Source organism: Heptranchias perlo, chromosome 19 (assembly GCF_035084215.1).
Source record: "Heptranchias perlo isolate sHepPer1 chromosome 19, sHepPer1.hap1, whole genome shotgun sequence".
NCBI classification, from domain to species: domain Eukaryota; kingdom Metazoa; phylum Chordata; class Chondrichthyes; order Hexanchiformes; family Hexanchidae; genus Heptranchias; species Heptranchias perlo.
The window spans coordinates 3,729,764-3,756,034 of NC_090343.1; the positions used below are offsets into that span (position 1 = coordinate 3,729,764).

The 26,271-nt window shown below is 43.2% G+C and overlaps 1 protein-coding gene across 1 annotated transcript; it reads left to right on the plus strand.

Moving 5' to 3' along the window:
- Positions 1-1,145: 1,145 nt before the first annotated feature.
- Positions 1,146-25,993, plus strand: LOC137335398 (potassium channel subfamily K member 9-like). Its single transcript, XM_068000750.1, has 3 exons — positions 1,146-1,428; positions 25,086-25,645; positions 25,727-25,993. The coding sequence occupies exons 1-3, from the start codon at positions 1,146-1,148 to the stop codon at positions 25,991-25,993; spliced, it is 1,110 nt and encodes a 369-aa protein (XP_067856851.1).
- The last annotated feature ends 278 nt before the right edge of the window (positions 25,994-26,271 follow it).

Here is a 26,271-nt window from a genome sequence, read left to right on the forward strand (position 1 = left end):
ACACTTGTAGATCCGCGCCCGCCGGGGCTGTGGACCGTGCGTGTTCCTCGCACTCGGGGGAGATGCCGAGAGGAGAGGGAGGCAGAGAGCTCGGGTCTGTGGGCTCTGGCTGATCGCCCCGCCCGAACTATCTCTGGACTGGGTCTTCACCCCGCTGGATCTCGGCAGCTCGGAGTCTCGCAGACCGGGAGGAGACAGAATGAGAAATTGGATTTTATCAGAGCAACTGCGAAGGGAAGGCGAGGGACCGGCTCCGTCCAGGACACCGGGGGGAACCTGGATCCAACCGGGAGCTCAGCGCCTGTGGACCGGATTGTTTAGCCCGTGAGGGTCCTCCAGCACCCGAGAGAGGCTCGGGATAAGGGAGCCGCCTGGACGGACAAACCTTAAACCGGGAAAGAACATTTGGGACCATCTGATCTTAACCCGGGACAACCGATCCGGCTCCTGGAGCTAGCGGCCCATCCACAGCCCCGGGATAAAACTACAGACAGAAAGTTAGACCGAGGGGAGCCCGCCGGTCGGGGGAGTGGGCGAGGCGCTACCCCGGGCAGGTTTGGGGAGCTTGTTTGTTTAGGGGGGGTTTACCTGGACCATCGCTGAACTAACCAAGGCCGGAGATCAGGCACCCTGCAACTGGGAGCGGAGCCGACCAGGACCGAGTGAGGGGGGGACTAACTGACCAGACCCGGACAGAAGCCAACCCGACTCAAGCGGTGCCAACTCAACCCGAAGTGATCCAACCTGTGCCAACTCAACCCAACCCAACCCAGGCCAACCCAACCCAACCCAGGCCAACCCAACTTAACCCAGGCCAACTCAACCCAACCCAACCCAGGCCAGCCCAACTTAACCCAGGCCAACTCAACCCAACCCAACCCAGGCCAACCCAACCCAACCCAAGCCAACCTAACCCAATCCGGGCCAAACCAAGCCAACCAAACCCCACCACGGGCTCCCCTCCCGCAGCCGTGCTCCCGGTTAGAGCGATTCTCCGGTCTCACAATTGATTCATTATTGTAAGGCGCGGGCACGTTGCCGGGAGCGCGCGCGGGGGGAGTGCGCGTCCCCGCGGCCGGAGCGCCCGGGGTGCTGTGGGCGGGGGAGGCGGGGATGCGGCGCGCTGGAGCCGGGCTCTGGTGGCCATGAAGCGGCAGAACGTGCGGACTCTCTCCCTGATCCTCTGCATGTTCACCTACTTGCTGGTGGGCGCCGCCGTCTTCGACGCCCTCGAGTCCGACTCGGAGACCTCCCGCAAGCGGCTGCTCAACTCCAAGCGGATGGAACTGAAGAGCAAGTACGGGATGAGCGAGGAGGACTACAAGGAGCTGGAATGGGTGGTTCTCCAAGCCGAGCCGCACCGGGCTGGTCACCAGTGGAAATTCGCCGGCTCCTTCTACTTCGCCATCACCGTTATCACGACCATAGGTGAGAGAGGGAGACAAGGTCCGAGAGTGAGGTTCACTCAGAGGAGTGGCGGTGAGGCTAAAGGAGGGGGTGGGGTGGGGGGGTAGCGGGGGGAGTTCCAGAACACAGACCTGGGGGGCACAACTGGGAGAAAGTTTGGTAAATATGGAATTTAAGAGAACTGAACTCTGTTGGAGACTATTTAATGGAGATTGATTGCTCTGATTTGTCAAACAACTCCATTGCCGTCGTATCATGCGACTCCCAGGATGGCAGAAGGAGGACCAGCTGGAAAATCTACTGCAAAAAGGTTCATTGCTTTATCTCTGAAGAGGCTCAGAGACCATCCCGAGCGACCCCAGTCTTTCCCAGTATACGAACCCTAAACGGCCACTTTTGGCTGGCGGATTTGGCCACTTGTCAGTCAAGTTGGCGAGCGGTTCGGTCCAAGAAGCTGAGAGATGGGAGTCCGGGCTGTTTAAAGATCAACAGCAAAAACATTCTCCAAGTAATGACAAACTTTTAACGCCAAGGGGCAGGAATTTAAATGCTGGCATTGAGATACCGTCTGTTGATATTATTTCAATGATTCAGTTAGCCCATTAACCAGTCATTATTTTAAAAGCTAGAGGCTCTCGCGGTGCAGGAAATCGCATCGAAATTGAAAGAGAGGGAGCGTTGCGGAAGTGTACTCACCAGGGTCCATTAACTGTCCTTTTAATTCAGCTGCGCGCTGCTCAAATATCATATCCCAGATCCTATAACGAGCATTTATTAATACATCATGTTCTGTTCATCATCCCAAGGGATCGTGTAATTCAGACTGTGGGATTAGTGTAACTCGAACTGTGGGATTAGTGTAAATCAGACAGGGGATTAGTGTAAATCAGACTGTGGAATTAGTGTAATTCAGACTGAGATAAGTGTAACTCAGAGTGTGGGATTAATGTAATTCAGACTGTGGAATTAGTGTAATTCAGATTGTGGGATTAGTGTAATTCAGATTGTGGGATTAATGTAATTCAGTCTGTGAAATTAATGTAATTCAGACTGTAGGATTATTATTATTCAGTCTGTTGAATTATTGTAATTCAGACAGTGGAATTAGTGTAATTCAGACTGTGGGATTAATGTAATTCAGACTGTGGGATTAGTGTAATTCAGTCTGTGGGATTAGTGTAATTCAGACTGTGTGATTAGTGTAATTCAAACAGTGGGATTAGTGTAATTCAGAGTGTGGGATTAATGTAAATCAGACTGTGTGATGGGAATAGTTCAGACTGTGGGATTCGTGTAATTCAGTCTGTGGGATTCGTGTAATTCAGTCTGTGGGATTAGTATAATTCAGACTGTGGGATTATTGTTATTCAGTCCGTTGAATTACTGTAATTCAGACTGTGTGATAAATGTAATTCAGACTGTGGAATTAGTGTATTTCAGACTGTAGGACTAGTAATATTCAGACTGTGGGATTAATGTAACTCAAACAGTGTGATTAATATAATTCAGGCTGTGGGATTAATGTAATTCAGACTGTGGGATTAGTGTAATTCAGACTGTGGGATTAGTGTAATTCAGGCTGTGGGATTAGTGTAATTCAGACTGTGGGATTAGTGTAATTCAGTCTGTGGGATTAGTGTAATTCAGACTGTGGGATTAGTGTAATTCAGACTGTGGGATTAGTGTAATTCAGACTGTGGGATTAGTGTAATTCAGACTGTGGGATTAGTGTAATTCAGACTGTGGGATTAGTGTAATTCAGTCTGTGGGATTAGTGTAACTCAAACAGTGTGATTAATGTGACTCAAACAATGAGATGAATGTAATTCAGACTGTAGGATTATTGTAATTGTGACCATGGGGTTAGTATAATTCAGACTGGGGTTATCAGTGTAATTCATACTGTGAAATAAGTAAAGTTCAGACTGTGAGATTACTGCAATTCTAACTGGGAGATTAATGTAATTTAGACTGTGGGATTAATGTAATTTAGACTGTGGGATTACTGTAATTTAGACTGTGGGTTTAGTATAATTCAGTCTGTGGGATTAGTGTAATTCATATTATGGGATTAGTGTAATTCAGACTGTTGGATTAATGTAATTTAGACTGTGGGATTACTGTAATTCAGGCTGTGAGATTAATCTAATTCAGGCTGTGGGATTAATATAGTTCAGACTGTAAAGTCATTGTTATTCAGTCTGTGCGATTAATGTAATTCAGTCTGTGTGATTAATGTAATTCAGACTGTGGGATTAATGTAATTCAGACTGTATGATTATTGTTATTCAGTCTGTTGAATTATTGTAATTCAGACAGTGGAATTAGTGTTTTTCGGACTGTGGGATTACTAATATTCAGACTGTGGGATTAATGTAACTCAAACAGTGTGATTAATGTAACTCAAACAGTGGGATTAATGTAATTCAGACTGTGGGATTATTGTAATTGCGACCGTGGGATTAGTAAAATTCAGACTGGGGTTATCAGTGTAATTCATACTGTGAAATAAGTAAAGTAATTCAGACTGTGGGATTAGTGTAATTCAGAGTGTGGGTTTAAAGTAATTCAGACTGTGGGATTAGTGTAATTCAGAGTGTGGGTTTAAAGTAATTCAGACTGTGGGATTAGTGTAATTCAGAGTGTGGGTTTAAAGTAATTCAGACTGTGGGATTAGTGTAATTCAGACTGTGAGTGATTAATGTAATTCAGATTGTAGCATTAGTAAACTTCAGACTGTGGGATTAATGTGATTCAGACTGTGGTATTAATGTAATTCAGGCTGTGGGATTAATGTAATTCAGACTGTGGGATTAATATAATTCAGACTGTATGATTATTGTTATTCAGTCTGTTGAATTACTATAATTCAGACTGGGATTAGTGTAATTCAGACTTTGTGATTAATGTAATTCAGACTGTGGGATTAATGTAATTCCTAGTGTGGGTTTAATGTAAATCGGACTCTGGGTGATTAATGTAATTCAGACTGTTGCATTAGTATAATTCAGACTGTAGGATTGGTATAATTCAGACTGTTGGATTAGAGTAATTCAGACTGTATGATTAATGTAACTCAAACAGTGCGATAAATGTAATTCAGACTGTGGGATTAGTGTAATTCAGACTGTGGGATTAGTGTAATTCAGACTGTGGGATTAGTGTAATTCAGACTGTGGGATTAGTGTAATTCAGACTGTGGGATTAGTGTAATTCAGACTGTGGGATTAGTGTAATTCAGACTGTGGAATTAGTGTAATTCAGACTGTGGGATTAGTGTAATTCAGACTGTGGAATTAGTGTAATTCAGACTGTGGGATTAGTGTAAATCAGACTATTGGATTAGTGTAATTCAGACTGTGGGATTAGTGTAATTCAGACTATTGGATTAGTGTAATTCAGACTGTGGGATTAGTGTAATTCAGACTATGGGATTAGTGTAAATCAGACTATTGGATTAGTGTAATTCAGACTGTGGGATTAGTGTAATTCAGACTGTGGGATTAGTGTAATTCAGACTGTGGGATTAGTGTAATTCAGACTGTGGGATTAGTGTAATTCAGACTGTGGAATTAGTGTAATTCAAACTGTGGGATTAGTGTAATTCAGACCATGGGATTAGTATAATTCAGACTGGGGATTTCAGTGTAATTCAGACTGTGTAATAAGTAAAGTTCAGTCTGTGAAATTACTGCAATTCTAACTGGGAGATTAATGTAATTTAGACTTTGGGAAAAGTGTAATTCAGACTGATGGATGAGTTTAATTCAGACTGTGGGTTTAGTGTAATTCAGATTGTGGGTATTTAATGTAATTCAGACTGTGGGATTAGTGTAATTCAGAATACTGCATTAATGTAATTCAGAGGGTGGGATTAATGTAATTAAGACTATGGGACTAATGTAATTCAGACTGTTGGAATAGTATTATTCAGACTGTGGAATTAATATAATTCAGCATGTGGGATTAGTGTATTTCAGACTGTGGAATTAGTGTATTTCAGACTGGGGGATTAGTGTAATTCAGACTATGGGACTAGTATAATTCCGACTATGGGCTTAGTGTAATTCAGTCTATGGGACTATGGGGGCTTGACAGGGTAGAGGTTGTTTCCCGACTGGAGAGTCTAGAACTAGAGGGCATAGCGCTGGATATGGGGTCGGCCATTTAGGACTGAGATGAGGAGGAATTTTTTCACTGATAGGTTTGTGATTCTTTGGAATTCTCTACCCTAGAGGGCTGTGGATGCTGAGTCGTTGAGTATATTTAATGCTGAGATAGACAGATTTTTGGACTCTAGGGGAATCAAGGGATATGTTCTTATGTATTTATATTATTGTAATTCAGATTGTGGGATAAGTGTAATTCAGACTATGGGATTAGTGTAATTCAGAATGTGGGATTAGTGTAACTCAGACTGTGGGATTAGTGTAATTCAGACTATGGGATTAGTGTAATTCAGAATGTGGGATTAATGTAATTCAGTCTGTGGGATTAGTGTAACTCAGATTGGGGGATTAGTGTAATTCAGACTGTGGGATTAGTGTAACTCAGACTGTGGGATTAGTGTCATTCAGGCTGTGGGATTAGTGTAATTATGACTGTGGGATTACTGTAAATCAGACTGTGGGATTAGTGTAATTCAGACTGTGGGATTAGTGTAATTCAGACTGTGGGATTAGTGTAACTCAGACTGTGGGATTAGTGTAATTCAGACTATGGGATTAGTGTAATTCAGACTATGGGATTAGTGTAACTCAGATTGGGGGATTAGTGTAATTTAGACTATGGGATTAGTGTAATTCAGACTGTGAAATTGATGTAATTCAGACTGTAGGATTGATGTAATTCAGATTGTTTGATTAATACAATTCATACTGTGGGTGACTCATGTAATTCAAATTGTGAAATTAGTATAATTCATATTGTGGGATTAGTGTAATTCAGTCTGTGAGGTTAATGTAATTCAGTCTGTGGGATTAATGTAATTCAGACTATGGGATTAGTGTAATTCAGTCTGTGAGGTTAATGTAATTTAGTCTGTGGGATGGGAGTAGTTCAGACTGTGGGATTAGTGTAATTCAGACTGGGAGATTAGTGAATTTCATATTGTGGGATCAGATTAATTCAGTCTGCGAGGTTAATGTAATTAAAACTGTGGGATTAATCTAAGTCAGCCTGTGGGATTAATGTAATTCAGACTGTGTGATTAATATAATTCAGACAGTGAGATTAATCATCGAATCATAGAAAGGTTACAGCATGGAAGGAGGCCATTCAGCCCATTGAGTCCGCGCCGGCTCTATGCGAGAGCAATCCAACTAGTCCCACTCCTACGCCCTTTCCCTGTAGCCCTGCAATTTTTTTTCCTTTCAAGTACTTATCTAGTTCCCTTTTGAAGGCCATGATTGAATCTGCCTCCACCACCCCCTCAGGCAGTGCATTCCAGATCCTAACCACTCACTGTGTAAAAAAAGTTTTTCCTCATGTCACCTTTGGTTCTTTTGCCAATCACCTTAAATCTATATCCTCTAGTCCTTGTCCCTTCCGCCAATGGGAACAGTTTCTCTCTATCCACTCTGTCTAGACCCTTCATGATTTTGAATACCTCGATCAAATCTCCTCGCAAACTTCTCTGTTCCAACCCCAGCTTCTCCAGTCTATCCACATAACTAAACTCCCTCATCCCTGCAATCATTGTAGTAAATCTCTTCTGCACCCTCTCTAAGGCCATCACATCTTTCCTGAAGTGCGGTGCCCAGAACTGGACACAATACTCCAGTTGTGGCCAAATCAGTGTTTTATGAAGGTTCATCATGACTTCCGTACTTTTGTACTCTTTGCCTTTATTTAGAAAGCCCAGGACCCCGTATGCTTTTTTAACCGCTTTCTCAAACTGCCCTGCCACCTTCAATGATTTGTGTACATAAACCTCCGGATCTCTCTGTTCCTGTATCCCCTTTAAAGTTGTGCCCTCTAGTTTACATTGCCTATCCTTGTTCTTCCTACTGAAATGTATCACTTCGCATTTTTCTGCGATAAATTTCATCTGCCATGTGTCCGTCCATGCCTCCAGCCTGTTTATATCCTCTTGAAGTCTATCACTATCCTCCTCACTGTTCACTACCCTTCCAAGTTTTGTGTCATCTGCAAATTTTGAAATTGTGCCCTGTAAAACCAAGTCCAAGTCATTAATATATATCAAAAAAAGCAGTGGTCCCAGCACCGACCCCTAGGGAACACCACTGTACACCTCCCTCCTGTCCAAAAAACAACCGTTCACCACCGCTCTCTGCTTCCTGTCCCTTAGCCAATTCTGTATCCGTGTTGCTACAGCCCCCTTTATTTCATGGGCCGCAATCTTGATGATAAGCCTACCATGGGGCACTTTATCAAACGATTTTTGAAAGTCCATGTAAACCACATCAACTGCATTGCCCTCATCTACCCTCTCTGTTACCTCATCAAAAAACTCCATCAGGTTAGTTTAACATAATTCACAAATCCGTGCTGGCTTTCCCTGATCAATCCACCCATGTCCAAGTGCCTGTTGATTTTGTCCCGGATTATCGTTTCAAAAAGTTTCCGCACCACCAAGGTTAAACTGACCGGCCTGTAGTTGTCGGGTTTATCCTTACACCCTTTTTTGAACAAGGGTGTAACACCTGCAATTCTCCAGTCCTCTGACACCACCCCGTATCTATGGATGTTTGGAACATTATGGCCAGTACCTCCGCAATTTCCACCCTTACTTCCCTCAGCAACTTAGGATGCATCCCATCTGGATCAGGTGACTTATCTACTTTAAGTACAGCTAGAATTTCTAGAACCTCTTCTTTATCAATTTTTAGCCCATCCAGTATCTCAACGATATCTTCCTTTACTGAGACTCTGGCAGCATCGTCTTCCTTGGTAAAGACAGATGCAAAATATTCATTTAGTACCTCGGCCATCCCCTCTGCCTCCATGAGTAGATCTCCTTTATGGTTCCTTAATGGCCCCACCCCTCCTCTTACTACCCGTTTACTGTTTACATGCTGTTTTAGATTCTCTTTTATGTTAGCTGCCAGTCTATTCTCATACTCTCTCTTTGTCCCTCTTATTTCCTTTTTCACTTCCCCTCTGAACTTTCTATATTCTGCCTGGTTCTCACTTGTGTTATCAACCTGACATCTGTCATACGCCCCTTTTTTCCATTTCATCTTACTCACTCTCTTTTGTCATCCAGGGAACTCTGGCTTTAGTTGCCCTACCTTTCTGCCTCGTGGGAATGTACCTATACTGTACCCGAGCCATCTCCATAATGTATTTCAATCTGTGGGATTAATGTAACTCAGACTGTGGGATTAATGTATTTCAGACTGTGGGATTAGTCTAATTCTGTCTGTGAGATTAATAGAATTCAGACTGTGGGATTAGTGTAATTCAGACTGTGGGATTAATGTAATTCTGTCTGTGAGATTAATAGAATTCAGACTGTGGGATTAGTGTAATTCAGACTGTGGGATTTCTGAAATTCAGATGTTGAATTAATGTTATTAAGATTTAGGAATTAGTGCAAATCAGACTTTGGGACTAATGTAATTCAGACTGTGGGATTAATGTATTTCAGTCTGTGGGATTAGTGTAATTCAGACTGTGGGATTAGTGTAATTCAGACTGTGGGATTAGTGTAATTCAGACTGTGGGATTAATGTAATTCAGACTGTGAGATTAGTGTAATTCAGACTGTGGGATTAATGTAATTCAGACTGTGGGATTAGTGTAATTCAGACTGTGGGATTAGTGTAATTCAGTCTGTGGGATTATCTTAATTCAGTCTGTGGGATTAATGTAATTCAGACTGTGAGATTAATGTAATTCAGACTGTGGGATTAGTGTATTCAGTCTGTGGGATTAGTTTAATTCAGTCTGTGGGATTAGTGTAACTCAGATTGTGGGATTAGTGTAATTCAGACTGTGGGATTAGTGTAATTCAGTCTGTGGGATTAGTGTAATTCAGTCTGTGGGATTAGTTTAATTCAGACTGTGGGATTAGTGTAATTCAGTCTGTGGGATTAGTGTAATTCAGTCTGTGGGGTTAATGTAATTCAGACTATGGGATTAGTGTAATTCAGTCTGTGGGATTAGTGTAATTCAGCCTGTGGGATTAGTTTAATTCAGACTGTGGGATTAGTGTAATTCAGTCTGTGGGATTAGTGTAATTCAGTCTGTGGGATTAATGTAATTCAGACTATGGGATTAGTGTAATTCAGTCTGTGGGATTAGTGTAATTCAGTCTGTGGGATTAATGTAATTCAGACTATGGGATTAGTGTAATTCAGTCTGTGGGATTAGTTAATTCAGTCTGTGGGATTAGTGTAACTCAGATTGTGGGATTAGTGTAATTCAGTCTGTGTCCTAATGAAGATTCGATCTGACTCCAATTGGATATAGTGATACTTTATTAACTTCACACAAGGATCAACACATTCAAGTGTCTAAGCAGTAGTTATCAGTACAGAACAAGAATTATACGACCCATTCCTTCCTGGATAGAAGGTGTGTCCGCTTCTCACTCCTCTCACTTTTACTTTCTTTCTTTCTCTTCTACTCTGAGTTGATTCAGAGTTGCCTCCTTATGCCCTGAACAGTTGTGATCCCTTTGTTATCTCACATCCACTTCCTTCCCCCCGTTTCCTTGGTTCATGATGAACATTTTACAACACTACCCTAGTACACACGACTCTGACTAATAAAACATCTTTGTTGACAGCTTCATGTCTCAGCATCTTTCTCTTCGTGACCCACAAGATCTGATAACAGGATACACCTCAGCTCTACTCCCAGAGAGTTTCCCTAATGCTGGGGAGTTCGTGCTTTACAGACCAATTCAGGCTTGTCTGTTTAGACAGGTTTACCTGTGGTCTCGATTGCTTGACCTCAAACACTCATGTTTAGGGTATCATTCTTTATCACTGTTAACCCCTAGCTAACCTGCACATGGCATTTTGGTCAAAGAGCAGTAGGTTTTACAGGACAGCAGTTTTAACTATTTAATTCTTTTGAGTCTAATCCTTCTAAATTCCCTCTAAACCGAGGTTTCCTTACAGTCCCCACCTTGAGGCCGAGAGAGTCTGGCTCTCGAGCTCTCGCACCAATCCTATTTTCCTCTGAGCAAAGCTGTGCTTTCTAAGGTCTGCTGACAATGGTTGACTTATTCAGGGCCCATTTCATATGTATTTGGGGTATGATTAAAACAACTATCATGATCCCCTGGACAAGCACAAAGCCACATGAGAGTAACCTTACCCTTCAATTCTGCCCGACATTTTCTGCTACCTCCCACCTTTCTTGCCTCCTGAGATTCCTAATTTTGGACAGGAGGTGCTTGTCGTCCTGATGAAGCTGATGTAAGTGGCGAACCGAAGTTTCAGTTCACTTGACGATCTTGGCCAGGGCTAGGGTTAGGGGTGGTATTGGGTATCTGTACTGTGCCAAGGCCTTTGGGGCCTCAGCTTGTAACCCTACGTCCACTGCCATCTTCGTCTGGTTATGAAGGTGCACTGGTGATAGAACCAGATATCCAATTCTAACTATTTCATTGGGGGTAAAACAGACGGAGGGAGTGCTGACCGAACACTTAACGGGCCCATTCCCAAAACTAGAGGCTATGGTGGTAATGCAATACCTGCCTTTGCCTGCATAACTGTGCCTGGTCTGATCTTTATGCCATTTCTGGATTGCCACGGTGCGATTCAGTGTCCCTTCATCCCACATGAATCCACATGCCGGGACACTTACCTCAGTCATGTCACATCGGCATATCCATGTGTCCTGGGCCAGAGTACAACAGGTCAAGTCTTGGGCCAGCCAGGTCTCGCCCATCTTGACTACTTTCTTGGTGAAGGGCTTGTATTCCTTATGGGTATCACCTTCTAGGGTGCCAATAGAATCCACTGCCCATATGCGATGCACCTCATGGCCGGTCAGAATCGGCATTAACAGGCTGACTCCTACGAGTCCCCCTGTGTCTGTAATGACATGAGCAATGCACCGGGAACACCTTCCCTAAACCCTCTTAACTCACAAGTAGTGGTATTATGTCCCTGAATGTTCCATTTCTCTTGTTGTTTGTTATAAAAGCAGGTATTCTCCCCTCTTTACTGTCATCTAGCCCTTGCTGGACCTGGGATAACATGAATCCTCCGTACACTACAGGTGACCCCTTTTGAGGCATCACTGGATGCCCTGGCATCCTATCCAATAAGTGCATTAATCGTCTCCTGCCTCTTCCTGTCATTAGTCACCAGATCATCAGCGGACAGCAAAACCTGTCGTATCTCTTTTAGGCTTCCTTCACACACCTCAGTTCCTCCTTTTAACAGATCTCAACTGGGGACATGATTAAGAAATTTGGGGATGACACAAAGATAGGCCGTGTGGTTGATAGTGAGGAGGAAAGCTGTAGACTGCAGGAAGATATCAATGGACTGGTCAGGTGGGCAGAAAAGTGGCAAATGGAATTCAATCCGGAGAAGTGTGAGGTAATGAATTTGGGGAGGGCAAACAAGGCAAGGGAATAAACAATAAATGGGAGGATACTGAGAGGTGTTGAGGAAGTGAGGGACCTTGGAGTGCATGTCCACAGATCCCTGAAGATAGCAGGACAGGTAGATAAGGTGGTTAAGAAGGCATACGGGATACTTTCCTTTATTAGCTAAGCATAGAATATAAAAGCAGGGACGTTATGCTAAAACTGTATAAAACACTATTTAGGCCACAGCTTGAGTACTGTATATAGTTCTGGTCACCACATTATAGGAAGGATGTAATTGCACTAGAGAGAATACAGAGGAGATTTACGAGGATGTTGCCAGGACTGGAGAATTTTAGCTATGATGACAGGTTGGATAGACTGGGGTTGTTTTCTTTGGAACAGAGGAGGCTAAGGGGTGATTTAATTGAGGTGTTCAAAATTATGAGATAGAATGGATAGGAAGGACCTATTTCCCTTAGCAGAGAGGTCAATAACCAGGGGGCATGGATTTAAAGTGATTGGTAGAAGGATTAGAGGGGAGCTGAGGTGGTGGGAGTCTGGAACTCACTGCCTGAAAGGGTGGCAGAGGCAGAAACCCTCAACTCATTTAAAAAGTACCTGGATGTGCACCTGAAGTGCCGTAACCTACGAGGCCATGGACCGAGTAGTTCTACAGCGGCCAGCACCCATTTAAGGACTGCATCTCCTAGTTCGCTGTGAGCTCTTTTAAAATCTCCCCATGCCCGAGTACCCACTACAGGATTGTCTCCGTCCCTGATAAGTCCCAATTCCTTCACCAACGCCTGGGCTGAGTCAGGTTTTAAAGGGACGGATTCCTGGACCACTGTGACTGCTCCTCCTCCTTGGGGGGTTGTTGTCCGGGTCACAATTACACTCACAGGAATTTCCCAATTGCCCCAGTTTGGATTGTGACAACGTGCAGCCTCCCTGTCTAGTTGATCCCAGTCTATACCGTCCCCTGGACTCCCCGTAGTGATGGACGACACTAAGGCAGACTGGCATCCCAGTTTCCCTTGTAACTCATAGACTTTCCCTTGTAACTCGTGTGATTGGCCTCCCTGTTTGGTTTATCTAGCATCTCGCTAAGGGCTCCCTCACATTCTCCAATTCTCACCTCAAATCACCATTAGCCTTTTCTAACTTCCTGATTTCCTCCTTAGTTTCTTGTGCCTAAACTGTGAGTGTGGCTGCTGTAGAACTACTATTAACATAAGAACATAAGAAATAGGGGCAGGAGTAGGCCATCCAGCCCCTCGAGCCTGCTCTGCCATTCAACAAGATCATGGCTGATCTTCTACCCCAACGCCATTTAATGCACTATCCCCATATCCCTTGATGCCTTTAATATCTAGAAATCTATCGATCTCTGTTTTGAATGTACTCAATGACTGAGCCTCCACAGCCGTCTGGGGTAGAGAATTCCAAAGATTCACCACCCTCTGAGTGAAGAAATTTCTCCTCATCTCAGTCCTAAATGGCCGACCCCTTATTCTGCGACTGTGACCCCTGGTTCTAAACCCCCCAGCCAGGGGTAACATCCTCCTTGCATCTACCCTGTCGAGCCCTGTAAGAATTTTGTATGTTTCAATGAGATCACCTCTCATTCTTCTAAACACTAGAGAATACAGGCCGAGTCTACTCAATCTATCCTCATACGACAATCCCACCATCCCAGGAATCAGTCTGGTGAACCTTTGTTGCACTCCCTCTATGGCAAGTATATCCTTTCTTAGGTAAGGAGACCAAAATTGTACACAATACTACAGGTGCGGTCTCACCAAGGCCCTGTATAATTGCAGTAAGACATCTTTACTCCAGTACTCGAATCCTCTTGTAATAAAGGCCAACATACCATTTGCCTTCCTAATTGCTTGCTGCACCTGCATGTTAGCTTTCAGTGACTCATGTACAAGGACACCCAGGTCCCTTTGAACATCAACGTTTCCCAATCTCTCACCATTTAAAAAATACTCTGCATTTCTGTTTGTCCTACCAAAGTGGACAACTTCACATTTTTCCACATTACAATCCATCTGCCATGTTCTTGCCCACTCACTTAGCCTGTTTATATCCCCTTGAAGCCTCTTTGCATCCTCCTCACTACTCACATTAGTATAATGCTGTTGTTGTAACATAAATGATAGGTCCTGTGACCTATTGACTGCTAGTGACTTGTACTAACATCTGTTTCACCTGGCAAAGCTCCTTTTCCAGGTCGCCTCTTATTTGGTCGTCCTGATGCACATTGAGATGTGCAGCATAGACCAACAACTGTCCACCTTTCTCCATTTTAATCGTTTTCTCGTCCACTCGTTTCTGGACATAATCAACCACTTTTTTATAGGTTTTTTCCTCCATCCCCCATCATAGACAATAATTCCGCTACGCCTAGATTCTCTAGTTGATTTAACAATGCCCTCTCCACCTCCGTAGAGCTGGCCATTATGGAACAAGTTGACTACTGGCAGGTTGCCTGCACACCCCTAAGATTTCCTTCCCAAATTGACGTACTGATCAAATAGCTCAGCCCTGGGACCTCGTTTAAAGAAAACAAGTATCACTATAAGTCAGGCCCTGCCACGGTCGCCAGTAACTTAATGAAGATTCGATCTGACTCCAATTGGATATAGTGATATTTTATTAACTTCGATGTGGAGATGCCGATGATGGACTGGGGTTGACAATTGTAAACAATTTTACAACACCAAGTTATAGTCCAACAAATTTATTTTAAATTCCACAAGCTTTCGGAGGCTTCCTCCTTCCTCAGGTGAATTCCACACCATTCACCTGAGGAAGGAGGAAGCCACCGAAAGCTTGTGGAATTTAAAATAAATTTGTTGGACTATAACTTGGTGCTGTAAAATTGTTTACAATTTATTAACTTCACACAAGGATCAACACATTCAAGTGTCTAAGCAGTAGTTATCAGTACAGAACAAAAATTATACGACCCATTCCATCCTGGGTAGAAGGTGTGTCCGCTTCTCACTCCTCTCACTTTTACTTTCTTTCTTTCTCTTCTACTCTGAGTTGATTCAGAGTTGCCTCCTTATGCCCTGAACAGTTGTGATCCCTTTGTTATCTCACATCCACTTCCTTCCCCCCGTTTCCTTGGTTCATGATGAACATTTTACAACACTACCCTAGTACACACGACTCTGACTAATAAAACATCTTTGTTGACAGCTTCATGTCTCAGCATCTTTCTCATCGTGACCCACAAGATCTGATAACAGGATACACCTCAGCTCTACTCCCAGAGAGTTTCCCTAATGCTGGGGAGTTTGTGCTTTACAGACCAATTCAGGCTTGTCTGTTTAGACAGGTTTATCTGTGGTCTCGATTGCTTGACCTCAAACACTCATGTTTAGGGTATCATTCTTTATCACTGTTAACCCCTAGCTAACCTGCACATGGCATTTTGGTCAAAGAGCAGTAGGTTTTACAGGACAGCAGTTTTAACTATTTAATTCTTTTGAGTCTAATCCTTCTAAATTCCCTCTAAACTGAGATTTCCTTTAATGTGGGATTAATGTATTTCAGATTGTGGTATTAGTGTAATTCAGACTATGGGACTAATGCAATTCAGACTATGGGATTAGTGTATTTCTGCCTGTGGGTTTAATGCAATTCAGACTGTGAGATTGGTATAATTCAAACTGTGAGATTAGTGTAATTCAGGCTGTGGGATTAGTGTAATTCAGACTATGATCTCGATGTAATTCAGGCTGTGGGATTAGTGTAATTCAGACTATGATCTCGATGTAATTCAGAGTGTGGGATTAATGTAATTCAGACTGTGGGATTAGTGTAATTCAGACTATGGGATTAGTGTAATTCAGACTGTGGGATTAGTGTAATTCAGACTATGATCTTAATGTAATTCAGACTGTGGGATTAGTGTAATTCAGAAAATGGGATTAGTGTAATTCAGACTGTGAGATTACTGTAATTCAGACTGTGGGATTAGTGTAATTCAGATGGTGGGATTAATGTTAATCAGATTGTCTGATTAATGTGATTCAGACAATGGGATTAGTGTAATTCAGACTATGGGATTAGTATAAATCAGACTATGGGATTAGTGTAATTCAGATGGTGGGATTAATGTTAATCAGATTGTCTGATTAATGTGATTCAGACAATGGGATTAGTGTAATTCAGACTATGGGATTAGTGTAAATCAGACTATGGGATTAGTGTAATTCAGACTATGGGATTAGTGTAAATCAGACTGGGGGATTAGTGTAAATCAGAGTGGGGGATTAGTGTAATTCAGACTATGGGATTAGTGTAATTCAGACTGGGGGATTAGTGTAATTCAGACTGGGGGATTAGTGTAATTCAGACTATGGGATTAGTGTAAATCAGACTATTGGATTAGTGTAAATCAGAGTGGGGGATTAGTGTAATTCAGACTATGGGATTAGTGTAATTCAGACTGGGGGATTAGTGTAAATCAGACTGGGGGATTAGTGTAAATCTGAGTGGGGGATTAGTGTAAATCTGAGTGGGGGATTAGTGTAAATCAGAGTGGGGATTAGTGTAAATCAGACTATGGGATTAGTGTAAATCAGACTGGGTGATTAGTGTAAATCAGACTATTGGATTAGTGTAAATCAGACACTCTTCTCCAGCCTGGGTTCCTACAAAGACGCAAAGACCTAGACTATTTGGACCAACTGGAGTTTCAAGTCGTGAAATAGCCGTGAGCAGTAACACTGGTGATGAATTGCCGGATATGTTGGGACAGATCACCCCGAGTCTCAGGAGCAATGTAGGAAACTCGATTTGTGCCCATTCCTCGCCCTGATTTCATTTAGAATCTATTTGAATCTCTTTGGATTGAGGAGAAAATATGATGTGTGAAGTTTGACTGCTCGACCTGATGATTAACACTTAAAAAGCACTAACAAGAAACGGCACGAGGGAGGCTGTTAATAAACCAGTAACATTCACATTGCTCTCAAAGAGCGATTGCTGCTCACTTAATAGACAGCATTAGTGTGCTGAGATTAGTTTTACTTGAACGTGATTAACACAAACAATCTTTTCTGGCCAATCTTCTACAGAGATAGAGATTTGAAGGGAGAGGTAGGAGAGAATTTACACCTGCGGAATTAACTTCAAATAGGCGCTGAAATAATTTGCAGGGACCTTCTGTCGCTTTCCTGCAGCTACTGATGCGAGACTGCTGTTTGCTGTTTGCTGTTTGCCACGCGTGATCATCTTACTTTGATTCACACACAGATCTTCACTCTGACTGGTCGCTCTTTTTTTTTATTAGTGCTGTATCTCAGCCGCCTGGTGCTCTAACAGAGCCAGCGTGGATGGGAAACGGTGTGAGATGAGGGCAGGTTTTTATTGCATGTGGACTCCAGCTAAAAACACCTGACTCCCAACTTATTCTGGCATTTCTTGTACTGACGCAACATCTGCAGATTGTTGCAAGATTATCAGTATAATTGCACCCTTGCACTCTGACAGTAATATATCATATGATATTAATATTGGTGTATTGAATACAGAATGTGATGGCCCAATATTTCCTTATAAAAAATTACTTTTAAACTATAAAAAAAAATCCATAGTATGAGCCTGCCTGGATAATTTTAATGCAAGACAACAATTGTTGATCTACATGCTTTCAGTAGGAGTCCCTTCCATTTGGGTATTTGAGTGGACAGGGGGCCTGACTGCTCTTATCAATGTGCAAGTTCAGCAAAAATGTCTACAGTGAGCCTGTGATATCCAAACATGCCCAAAAACTACCGATAATTTCCAGCGGGGATTTCCCTATCCTCGAGCCTCCTTGTTTCCGTTAATCTCCTGCCGAATTTATGGCAGGAAATCGAGGAACCTCCTTAGAAATTCTACTCCAGGATTTTTATTTTAAAAACCCTTAGAAAATTAATGGCATGAGCAACAGAAACTGCATTGATCATTTCATCAAGACAAGGGATGAGACTGTGAGGAGTTACATGGAATGTACAGCACAGAAGCAGGCCATTCGGCCCAACTGATCTATACCGGTGTTTATGCTCCTGCACGAGCCTCCTCCCCTCTTCATCTCACCCTATCAGCATCTCCTTCTATTCCTTTCCCCCTCATGTGTTTATCCAGCTTCCCCTTAAACGCATCTACACTATTCACCTCAACTACTCCTTGTGGGAGCGAGTTCCACATTCTCACCACTCTCTGGGTTAAGAAGTTTCTCCTGAATTCCTCGTGGGATTTATTAGCAACTATCTTATATTTATGGCAAAAGCAAAATACTGTGGGTGCTGGAAATCTGAAATAAAAACAGAAAATGCTGGAGAAGCTCAGCAAGTGAGGCAGCGTCTGTGGAGAAAGAAACAGAGTTAACATTTCAGGTCAAAGATGAAGGGTCTTCGATCTGAAACATTAACTCTGTTTCTTCCTCCACAGATGCTGCCTGACCTGCTGAGCTTCTCCAGCATTTTATATTTATGGCCCCTAGTTTTGGTCTCCCCCACAAGTGGAAACATCTTCTCTACATTTACCCTATCAAACCCCTTCATAATTTTAAAGACCTCTATCAGGTCACCCCTCATCCTTCCCTTTTTCTAGAGAAAAGAGCCTCAGCCTGATCAATCTTTGCTGATAGGTATAACCGACAAGGAATAAGATTTGTGAGATGTTGATACTCAGAGAGACCAGGAGTGAGATGCCTGATGTGTTGATATGGGGAGAGTTGTTGATGGCCGTTATGTAGCAGTCGATCAATGTCAGCATGATCCCAATAGACTAACATGGTGCCCATTTTCAACAAGGGCGACAAAATAGATCAGGCAATTACAAACCAATCAGTCTTGCATGAGTATTGGGTAAAATAATGGAATTGATTATAAGGAGCAAACCTGAGGACTATCTCGTAATCAGTAGGCAATGTGGATTGAGGACAAAGAAGATCCTTCCTGATCTAACCTCTGACTTTCTTGAGGAAATTACATTCTGAGTGAAATGTGGAAAGCCATCTGATGTGGTGTATCTTGACTTCTAAAAAACCATTTCACATGGTTCCACACCAAAGACTGTCACTTAAACTGAAGGCCGTGGATATTCAGGGTAAAACCTACAAGCAAGTAAGAAATTGGTTGAAAGGTAGGAAGCAGTTGGTAATTGCTAGAGAAGTCATATCAGGAAGTGCTGGCATGATGAACGGGTTACCCCAAGGATGGGTTTTGGGAGCCCCACTGTTTCTAATTTATATTAGTGACTTAGAATCAGAAGCTCAATGCGACCTGGTCAAATTCACAGATGATACCAAACTAGATGAGGCAGCACAGGAGCTATATGTAAAAGGATGGGAAAATGGCAGATTGGAATTTAATATTGAGAAGTTTAAAGTACTGAACACAGAACGATAAATGGGAAATATAAACACTGCATGAATTATGTCAAAATAACTAGCGGTGAAGTTGACGGAGACCTGAGAGTTTATGTAGACTTGGCATTCAAAATATCACTGTAGAGCAGTGATTAACAAATCAAATGGACACATGGCAGATGAAATTTAATGCAGAGAAGTGTGAATTGATGCATTTTGGAAGGAAGAATGAGGAGAGGCAATATAAACCAAATGGTACAGTTTCAAAGGTGGTGCTTTTAAAGAGAGACCTGGGGGTGTATGTACATAAATCTTTGAAGGTGGCAGGACAAGTTGAGAAGGCTGTTAAAAAAGCATATGGGATCTTTGGCTTTATAAATAGAGGCATGGAGTACAAAAGCAAGGAAGTTATGCTAAACCTTTATAAAACACTGGTTAGGTGCCAGCAGGAGTATTGTGTTCACTTCTGGGCACCGCACTTTAGGAAGGATGTCAAGGCCTTAGAGAGGGTGCAGAAGAGATTTACTAGAATGGTACCAGGGACGAGGAACTTCAGTTATGTGGAGAGATTGGAGAAGCTGGGATTGTTCTCCTTAGAACAGAGAAGGTGTTCAAAATTATGAGGTGTTTTGATAGAGTAAATAGGGAGAAAAGGATTCCACTGGCAGGAGAGTCGGTAATCAGAGGACACAGAGATTTAAGACAATTGGTAAAGGAACCAGAGGGGAGATGAGGAGACATTTTTTTAACGCAGCGAGTTGTTCTGATCTGGAATGCGCTGCCTGAAAGGGCGGTGGAAGCAGATTCAGTAATAACTTTTAAAAGGGAATTGGACAAATACTTGAAGGGCAAAAGTTTGCAGGGCTATGGGGAAAGAGCAGGGGAATGGGACTAATTGGATAGCTCTTTCAAAGAGCCAGCACAGGCACAATGGGCCGAATGGCCTCCTTCTGTGCTGTACCGTACTATGACACTATGATACTATGATATGATAACTTTATAATTAGATCCAGGCTGTTCAGGAGTGATGTTAGGAAGCACTTCTTCACACAAAATTAAAAATCACATTTCAGTTCTGAAAGGAAAAATAAATTTGACCAAGGATTGATTAGCCTCTATTTGTAACACACCCAAAACACCAAAACAAAACAAACGATAATACAGCAAATCGGGAACCCTCTCCTCCAAAAAGCTGTTGAGGCTGGGGGTCAATTGAAAATTTCAAAACTGAGATTGATAGGTTTATGTTAAGTAATGGTATTAAGGGTTATGGAACCAAGGCAGGTAAATGGAGTTAAGAGACAGATCAGCCATGATCTAATCGAATGGTGGAATAGGCTCGAGGGGCTGAATGGCCTCCGCCTGTTCCTATGATCCTATATCTGTTAAACCAAGATGTCATATTCCAGCATGAAAACAGGAGAAGTAACTGTTGGGAAGACTGATTGGTTTGGTCTCTGAAATGCCTTTAATGAGAGCTGATCATTTGAAAAGTTTTCATTGTGACACAAATGTCATGTTATCTCTCTGGATTAATGGAGAGGTTTGCATAGAATAACACAGAATCTACAGCTCAGAAACAGGCCATTCGGCCCAACTGGTCCATGCCGGCGTTTATGCTCCACACGAGCCCTCTCCCTCCATATTTCATCTAACCCTATCAGCATATCCTTTTATTCCTTTCTTTAGCATCAAATAGTTGATAAAGTTCCATTCAGAGATTTCTGCTAGTGTCTGGGCCAACATTCTCCGTCAACCAATTCTACAGGAGCACACAGAGATTAACGGGCCGTTCATCTTATGGATGTTTATGACCTTGCTGCACATGGAGTGGCTTCAGGTTTTGCCTGCATAACAACAAAATGACTTATTGTACGTGAAGGGCTTTGAAATATTTCTGAGAGATGTGATAAGCTGCAATTCATTTCTTTTCCTTCAGAGACAGAAGGAATAAACACTTGAAAGATTCAAAACCCACATTTCAAGTCAGGCAGTGGTTACTCTTAAAACTCCAAACTCACAAAAGATTTTAATGTAATTCTATTTAGGTCCATGCAGATGACATCTGCTCAAATTAAGTTGCCGCATTATACAATGTGATGCTTGTACAAGTTTTGTGATTATTAGTGTTTGTTTTAGGGTTTATATTGGAGCTAGTCTGAGATCAGTAGCTACGTTATTGGTTTTAGTCACACAGGACTTTGTTTATTCTTCCCGGTCAAGTTATCCCAGTCAGGAAAGAGTTCTTTGCACATGTGATTATACATATGCTTAAAGGTCTATGTTCAGCCACTAAATTACGAATGTTTTGAGAGCGCAGGCCCCCTTTTCTCAGGAAAAAAAGACAATTTTTATAAAACTCTCATGCTTGTGTTATCCAAGAGATCGAATAGGTTATACCTGTCAGGAAAGATTGAACAGGCTGGGGCTCTTTTCTCTAAAAAAGAGAATGCTGAGGGGTGACCTGATAGAGGTCTTTAAGACTATGAAGGGTTTCGGTACAGTAGACGTAGAGAAGATGTTTCCACTTGTGAGGGAGAACACATGTAAGTTATAAGATAGTCACTAATAAATCCAATGGGAAATTCAGGAGAAACATCTTCACCCAGAGAGTGCTTAGTGAACTCGCTACCACAAGGAGTGGTTGAGGTGAATAGCATAGATGCATTTAAGGGGAACCTGGATAAACACATGAGGGAGAAAGGATTAGAAGGATATGCTGATAGGGTGAGATGAAGTAGGGAGGGAGGAGGCTCGTGTGGAGCATAAACACCAGCATAGACCCGTTGGGCCAAATGGCCTGTTTCTGTGCTGTACATTCTATGTAATTCTATGTAACGGATTCTGTGAGCACCTTTCAAACCAGGTTTGACACATCACTGCAGTTATATTCCATGCAATGTTAAACCCAAATGGTATGAGACTGTCTGCTCCATTCATTCTCGCACCATTTCCCCTCCAGCTTTGGGTCAAAGTGATGCTTAACGTGACAATATAATGGGGACTTTATACTAGGAGAACAAATACCTTTCAGAAAGCATCTCAAACACCTACTCATTACTTCTCAGTGGGTAGCACTCTTGTCTTTGAATCAGAAGGCTGTGGGTTTATGTCCCATTCCAGGGACTTGAGCACAAAATCCAAGCTGACAATTCAGTGCAAGAACTGAGGGAGTGCAGCACTGTCGGAGGAGACGTTAAACCGAGGCCCCTGTCTGCCCTCTCAGGTGGATGTAAAAGATCCCACAGCCGCTATTGGAAGAGGAGTAGGAGAGTTCTCCCTGGTGTCCTGGGCCAATATTTATCCCTCAACCAACATCACTAAAAACGGATTATCTGGTCATTATCTCATTGCCGTTTGTGGGATCTTGCTGTGCGCAAATTAGCTGCTGTGTTTCCTACATCACAACAGTGACTACTCTTCAAAAGTATTTACGCTTTGGGGGGTCCTGAGGTCATGAAAGGCACTAAATAAATGCTATTTCTCTCTTTCTTTCTGTTACAAATGTCTGTTTTATTTCTCGAGAGTAGATTGTGTTCCTCGTGACAATTTCTGCAGCTTCAGCTTCTCCAGGAAATGGCGTGTAATAACATCGAGTAAACGCCATCTCTCGATATCTTTGACTACAGGTTGCACTTTGTTAGCTGTAAAAAAATGTATTTCTCTATTAAAAGCTGTGATAGTGTTCCCAGGACAGCTTTAGCGGCTAAATGTCTGGGCTGGAACAGAGACACAGATTAGGAAGCTACAAACATACAGAAATGCCAGACAGGAAAAGACCAACTCATCCATTAAGCCTGTCCCATACAAACAGTCCCTACCTATCCAATTCTCGGGCTGGAGTCTCTGTTGCCTCAGCAGATCTCAGCCAGAGAACTAGTTAGGACACTACAATCGGTCTTAGTACTTGGCGATGGTAGGTTGTGGGGGGCGGTGGTCAGTGGGAGGGAAAAGTCAACCAGTGACCCCTGCTTGGGACGTGACGGTTCCTGAGAGGACACAGGATAGTGCTCGGCTCTCAGGCTCTCAAGCCTCTCACAGCTGAACAGCTGGCAGCGCCCACTGTCTGGGTCCACACGAGAAGACTGCTCACTTGGACAATGTACTGACTCGGAACCATACCTGGTGCAAGGCTTCAGGAAGGGAAGGCAGCAACTGGGAGGAATTGGAAAATGAATCATTTGGACTATATTGTAAACAAATGATATTATGAGCATATCAAAACATATGCCATCTGGAGGTGCTTTTCATAATTATTAAACAGAATTTGTGTCTCTGGAGAGCTGTTAATGTGGTTATGTAAATGTTTACAACAGATCTCAAGAGCATTACTTTATTCTTGCAGTGATATTTTTGTTACAATTACCAGTTAAATTACTACTTTAGTCAGTTAAAAATACCCTAATCTCCATTTCAAATACATGTACTAATTTCACAAAATCAAAAAGCAATAATGAGCAAAGTGTGAGGGATTCTCTCACAGCAACTCCCAGAAACATCTTTGGTTGTTTTATTCAGTGTTTCGCAAATTAAAAATCTCAATTTGTAAATTAATCTCCCTTTTTGGTAAACACGCTAGTGATTTTTCTCGTATCCTGAAAGTGACGGACTGAGGTACAGTTCCACGGGCAGGTGGACTTCAGGTGTCAGCCTAGATGGGAAGTGTGGTGTGGGGTGGGAGGGCATCACAGACTAGCCTGATGTGTTTAAGATGATAAAAGGATTCGATAGGGTAGATACAGAGAAACTATTTCCTCTGGTGGGGGGAATCCAGAACAAGGGGGCACAATCTTAAAATTAGAGCCAGGCCGTTTAGGAATGAAATCAGGAAGCACTTTTCCACACAAAGGGTAGTGGAAATCTGGAATTCTCCTCCTCCTCCGCTCCCCCCCACCCCAAAAAATGGCTGTGGATGCTGGGACAATTGGCACCTTCAGGACTGAGATCGATAGATTTTTGTTGGGTATGGGTATCGAGGGATATGGTGCAAAGGCGGGTAAATGGAGTTGAGGTACAGGTCAGCCAGGATCTAATCGAATGGAGGAACAGGCTCGAGGGGCTGAATCTTTGGAATTCTCTACCCCAGAGGGCTGTGGATGCTCAGTTGTTGAGTACATTCAAGACTGAGATCGATAGATTTTTGGACACTAAGGGAATCAAGGGATATGGGGATCGGGCGGGAAAGTGGAGTTGAGGTAGAAGATCAGCCATGATCTGATTGAATGGCGGAGCAGGCTCGAGGGGCCGTATGGCCTACTCCTGCTCCTATTTCTTATGTTCTTATGTTCTTGATGGCCTCCTCCTGTTCCTATGATCTTATCCTCACCCAACTCCGCACCTGCTCATTAGATAAGGACGAAGAGCTGGAATTCTGGCAGATTAATTCCAGGGCACTTGGCCAATTGTAGCATCATTGTGAGATCTGCCAACTTAGTTCAAACTGTGATCTAATCAGATGCATAAGAACATAAGAAATAGGAGCAGGAGTAGGAGTAGGAGCCTGCTCCGCCATTCAACAAGATCATGGCTGATCTTCGACCTCAACACCATTCTCTCGCACTATCTCCATATCCCTTGATGCCTTTAATATCTAGAAATCTATCGCTCTCTGTTTTGAATGTACTCAATGACTGAGCCTCCTGTATCTTCCTGTTCTGTAATGGTTTAGAGACTAACTAGTGCATTAACTAGCTGAGCCATTGAAGGAGCTGCTGTGTGTATATTACATATATATTCTTTTATAATTATGCTAACAGCTGCCCTCTTCTCTTTGACCTGATGCAGGTTATGGCCACGCAGCGCCAGGCACCAATGCTGGCAAAGCCTTCTGTATGTTTTACGCTGTTTTGGGGATCCCGCTGACTCTGGTGATGTTCCAGAGTCTGGGAGAACGCATGAACACCTTCGTTAGATATCTGCTGAAGAGAATAAAGAAATGCCTAGGCATGAAGAACACGGAGGTCTCCATGGAGAACATGGTGACGGTCGGCTTCTTCTCGTGTCTGGGCACCCTGTGCATTGGAGCAGCGGCATTCGCCCACTTTGAGGAATGGACCTTCTTCCACGCATATTATTACTGCTTTATAACTCTCACCACCATTGGGTTTGGAGATTTTGTGGCCCTACAGACCAATGAAGCCCTGCAGAAGAGGCCTCCTTACGTAGCCTTCAGTTTTATGTACATTCTAGTAGGACTGACCGTGATTGGAGCCTTTCTGAACCTGGTGGTGTTGAGGTTCCTCACTATGAACTCTGAAGATGAAAAGAGGGACGCGGAGGAGCGTGCCGGGAATAAGGATCACACGGCTATGACAATCGGAGAGGACATTCAGAGCAGGAGCACTGTACTACTGCCCATGGAGGAAGGCCGGAGTAGGAGCAATCTGATCCCCCTGATGGAAGGGGAGGTGGAGATTAGACGCGAGAGCCTACCAGACCCTGTCTCAGATGTTGGATCTCTTTGCTCCTGTATGTGCTACAGATCTCAGGACTGCGAAAGTCCAACTGGATCCCACCATGGCTCCTTCAGCGCCCATACAAACCCCGTCTACTTCAACTCCATCTCCTTCAAGGTGGACGAGATGTCGTTGAGCGCACGGGAGAAGTTTGTCTTCTCCTCCCCCGGCAGCGCCACCTCTCTTGGATACCACACCTTCAACGAGCGCCTCCGGAGCCGCCGGAGATCGGTGTGAGCCCACTGCATGTGCACTAGCTGGAATATGTTCGGTGGAAACGCTCATCGCACTGGCGGCAGCAGCATGGCAACCAGCGCCAAAGCATGGCTATTGCACACCAAACCTCAGTAACAGCTCGTCTGTGCTACTGGGAAAATGGAGACGCCCCAAGAGAAGGGTCAGAACGTGTGAAGCCTCCCAAAGGTGTCTAAACGACATGTGACTCCAGTAGTCACAGATGTGAAACCTACTCTGTACACTTCAAAAACAGGTTAAGATAAACTTTAATGCAACCA

What these genes read in the sequence shown, in the direction of transcription:
- LOC137335398 (XM_068000750.1), top strand. Translation starts at nt 1,146, where the DNA reads ATGAAGCGGCAGAACGTGCGGACTCTCTCCCTGATCCTCTGCATGTTC. An exon ending in CACCGTTATCACGACCATAG is followed by an intron (nt 1,429 to 25,085) that starts GTGAGAGAGGGA and finishes GACCTGATGCAG; the next exon opens with GTTATGGCCACGCAGCGCCA. An exon ending in ACATTCAGAGCAGGAGCACT is followed by an intron (nt 25,646 to 25,726) that starts GTACTACTGCCC and finishes ATTAGACGCGAG; the next exon opens with AGCCTACCAGACCCTGTCTC.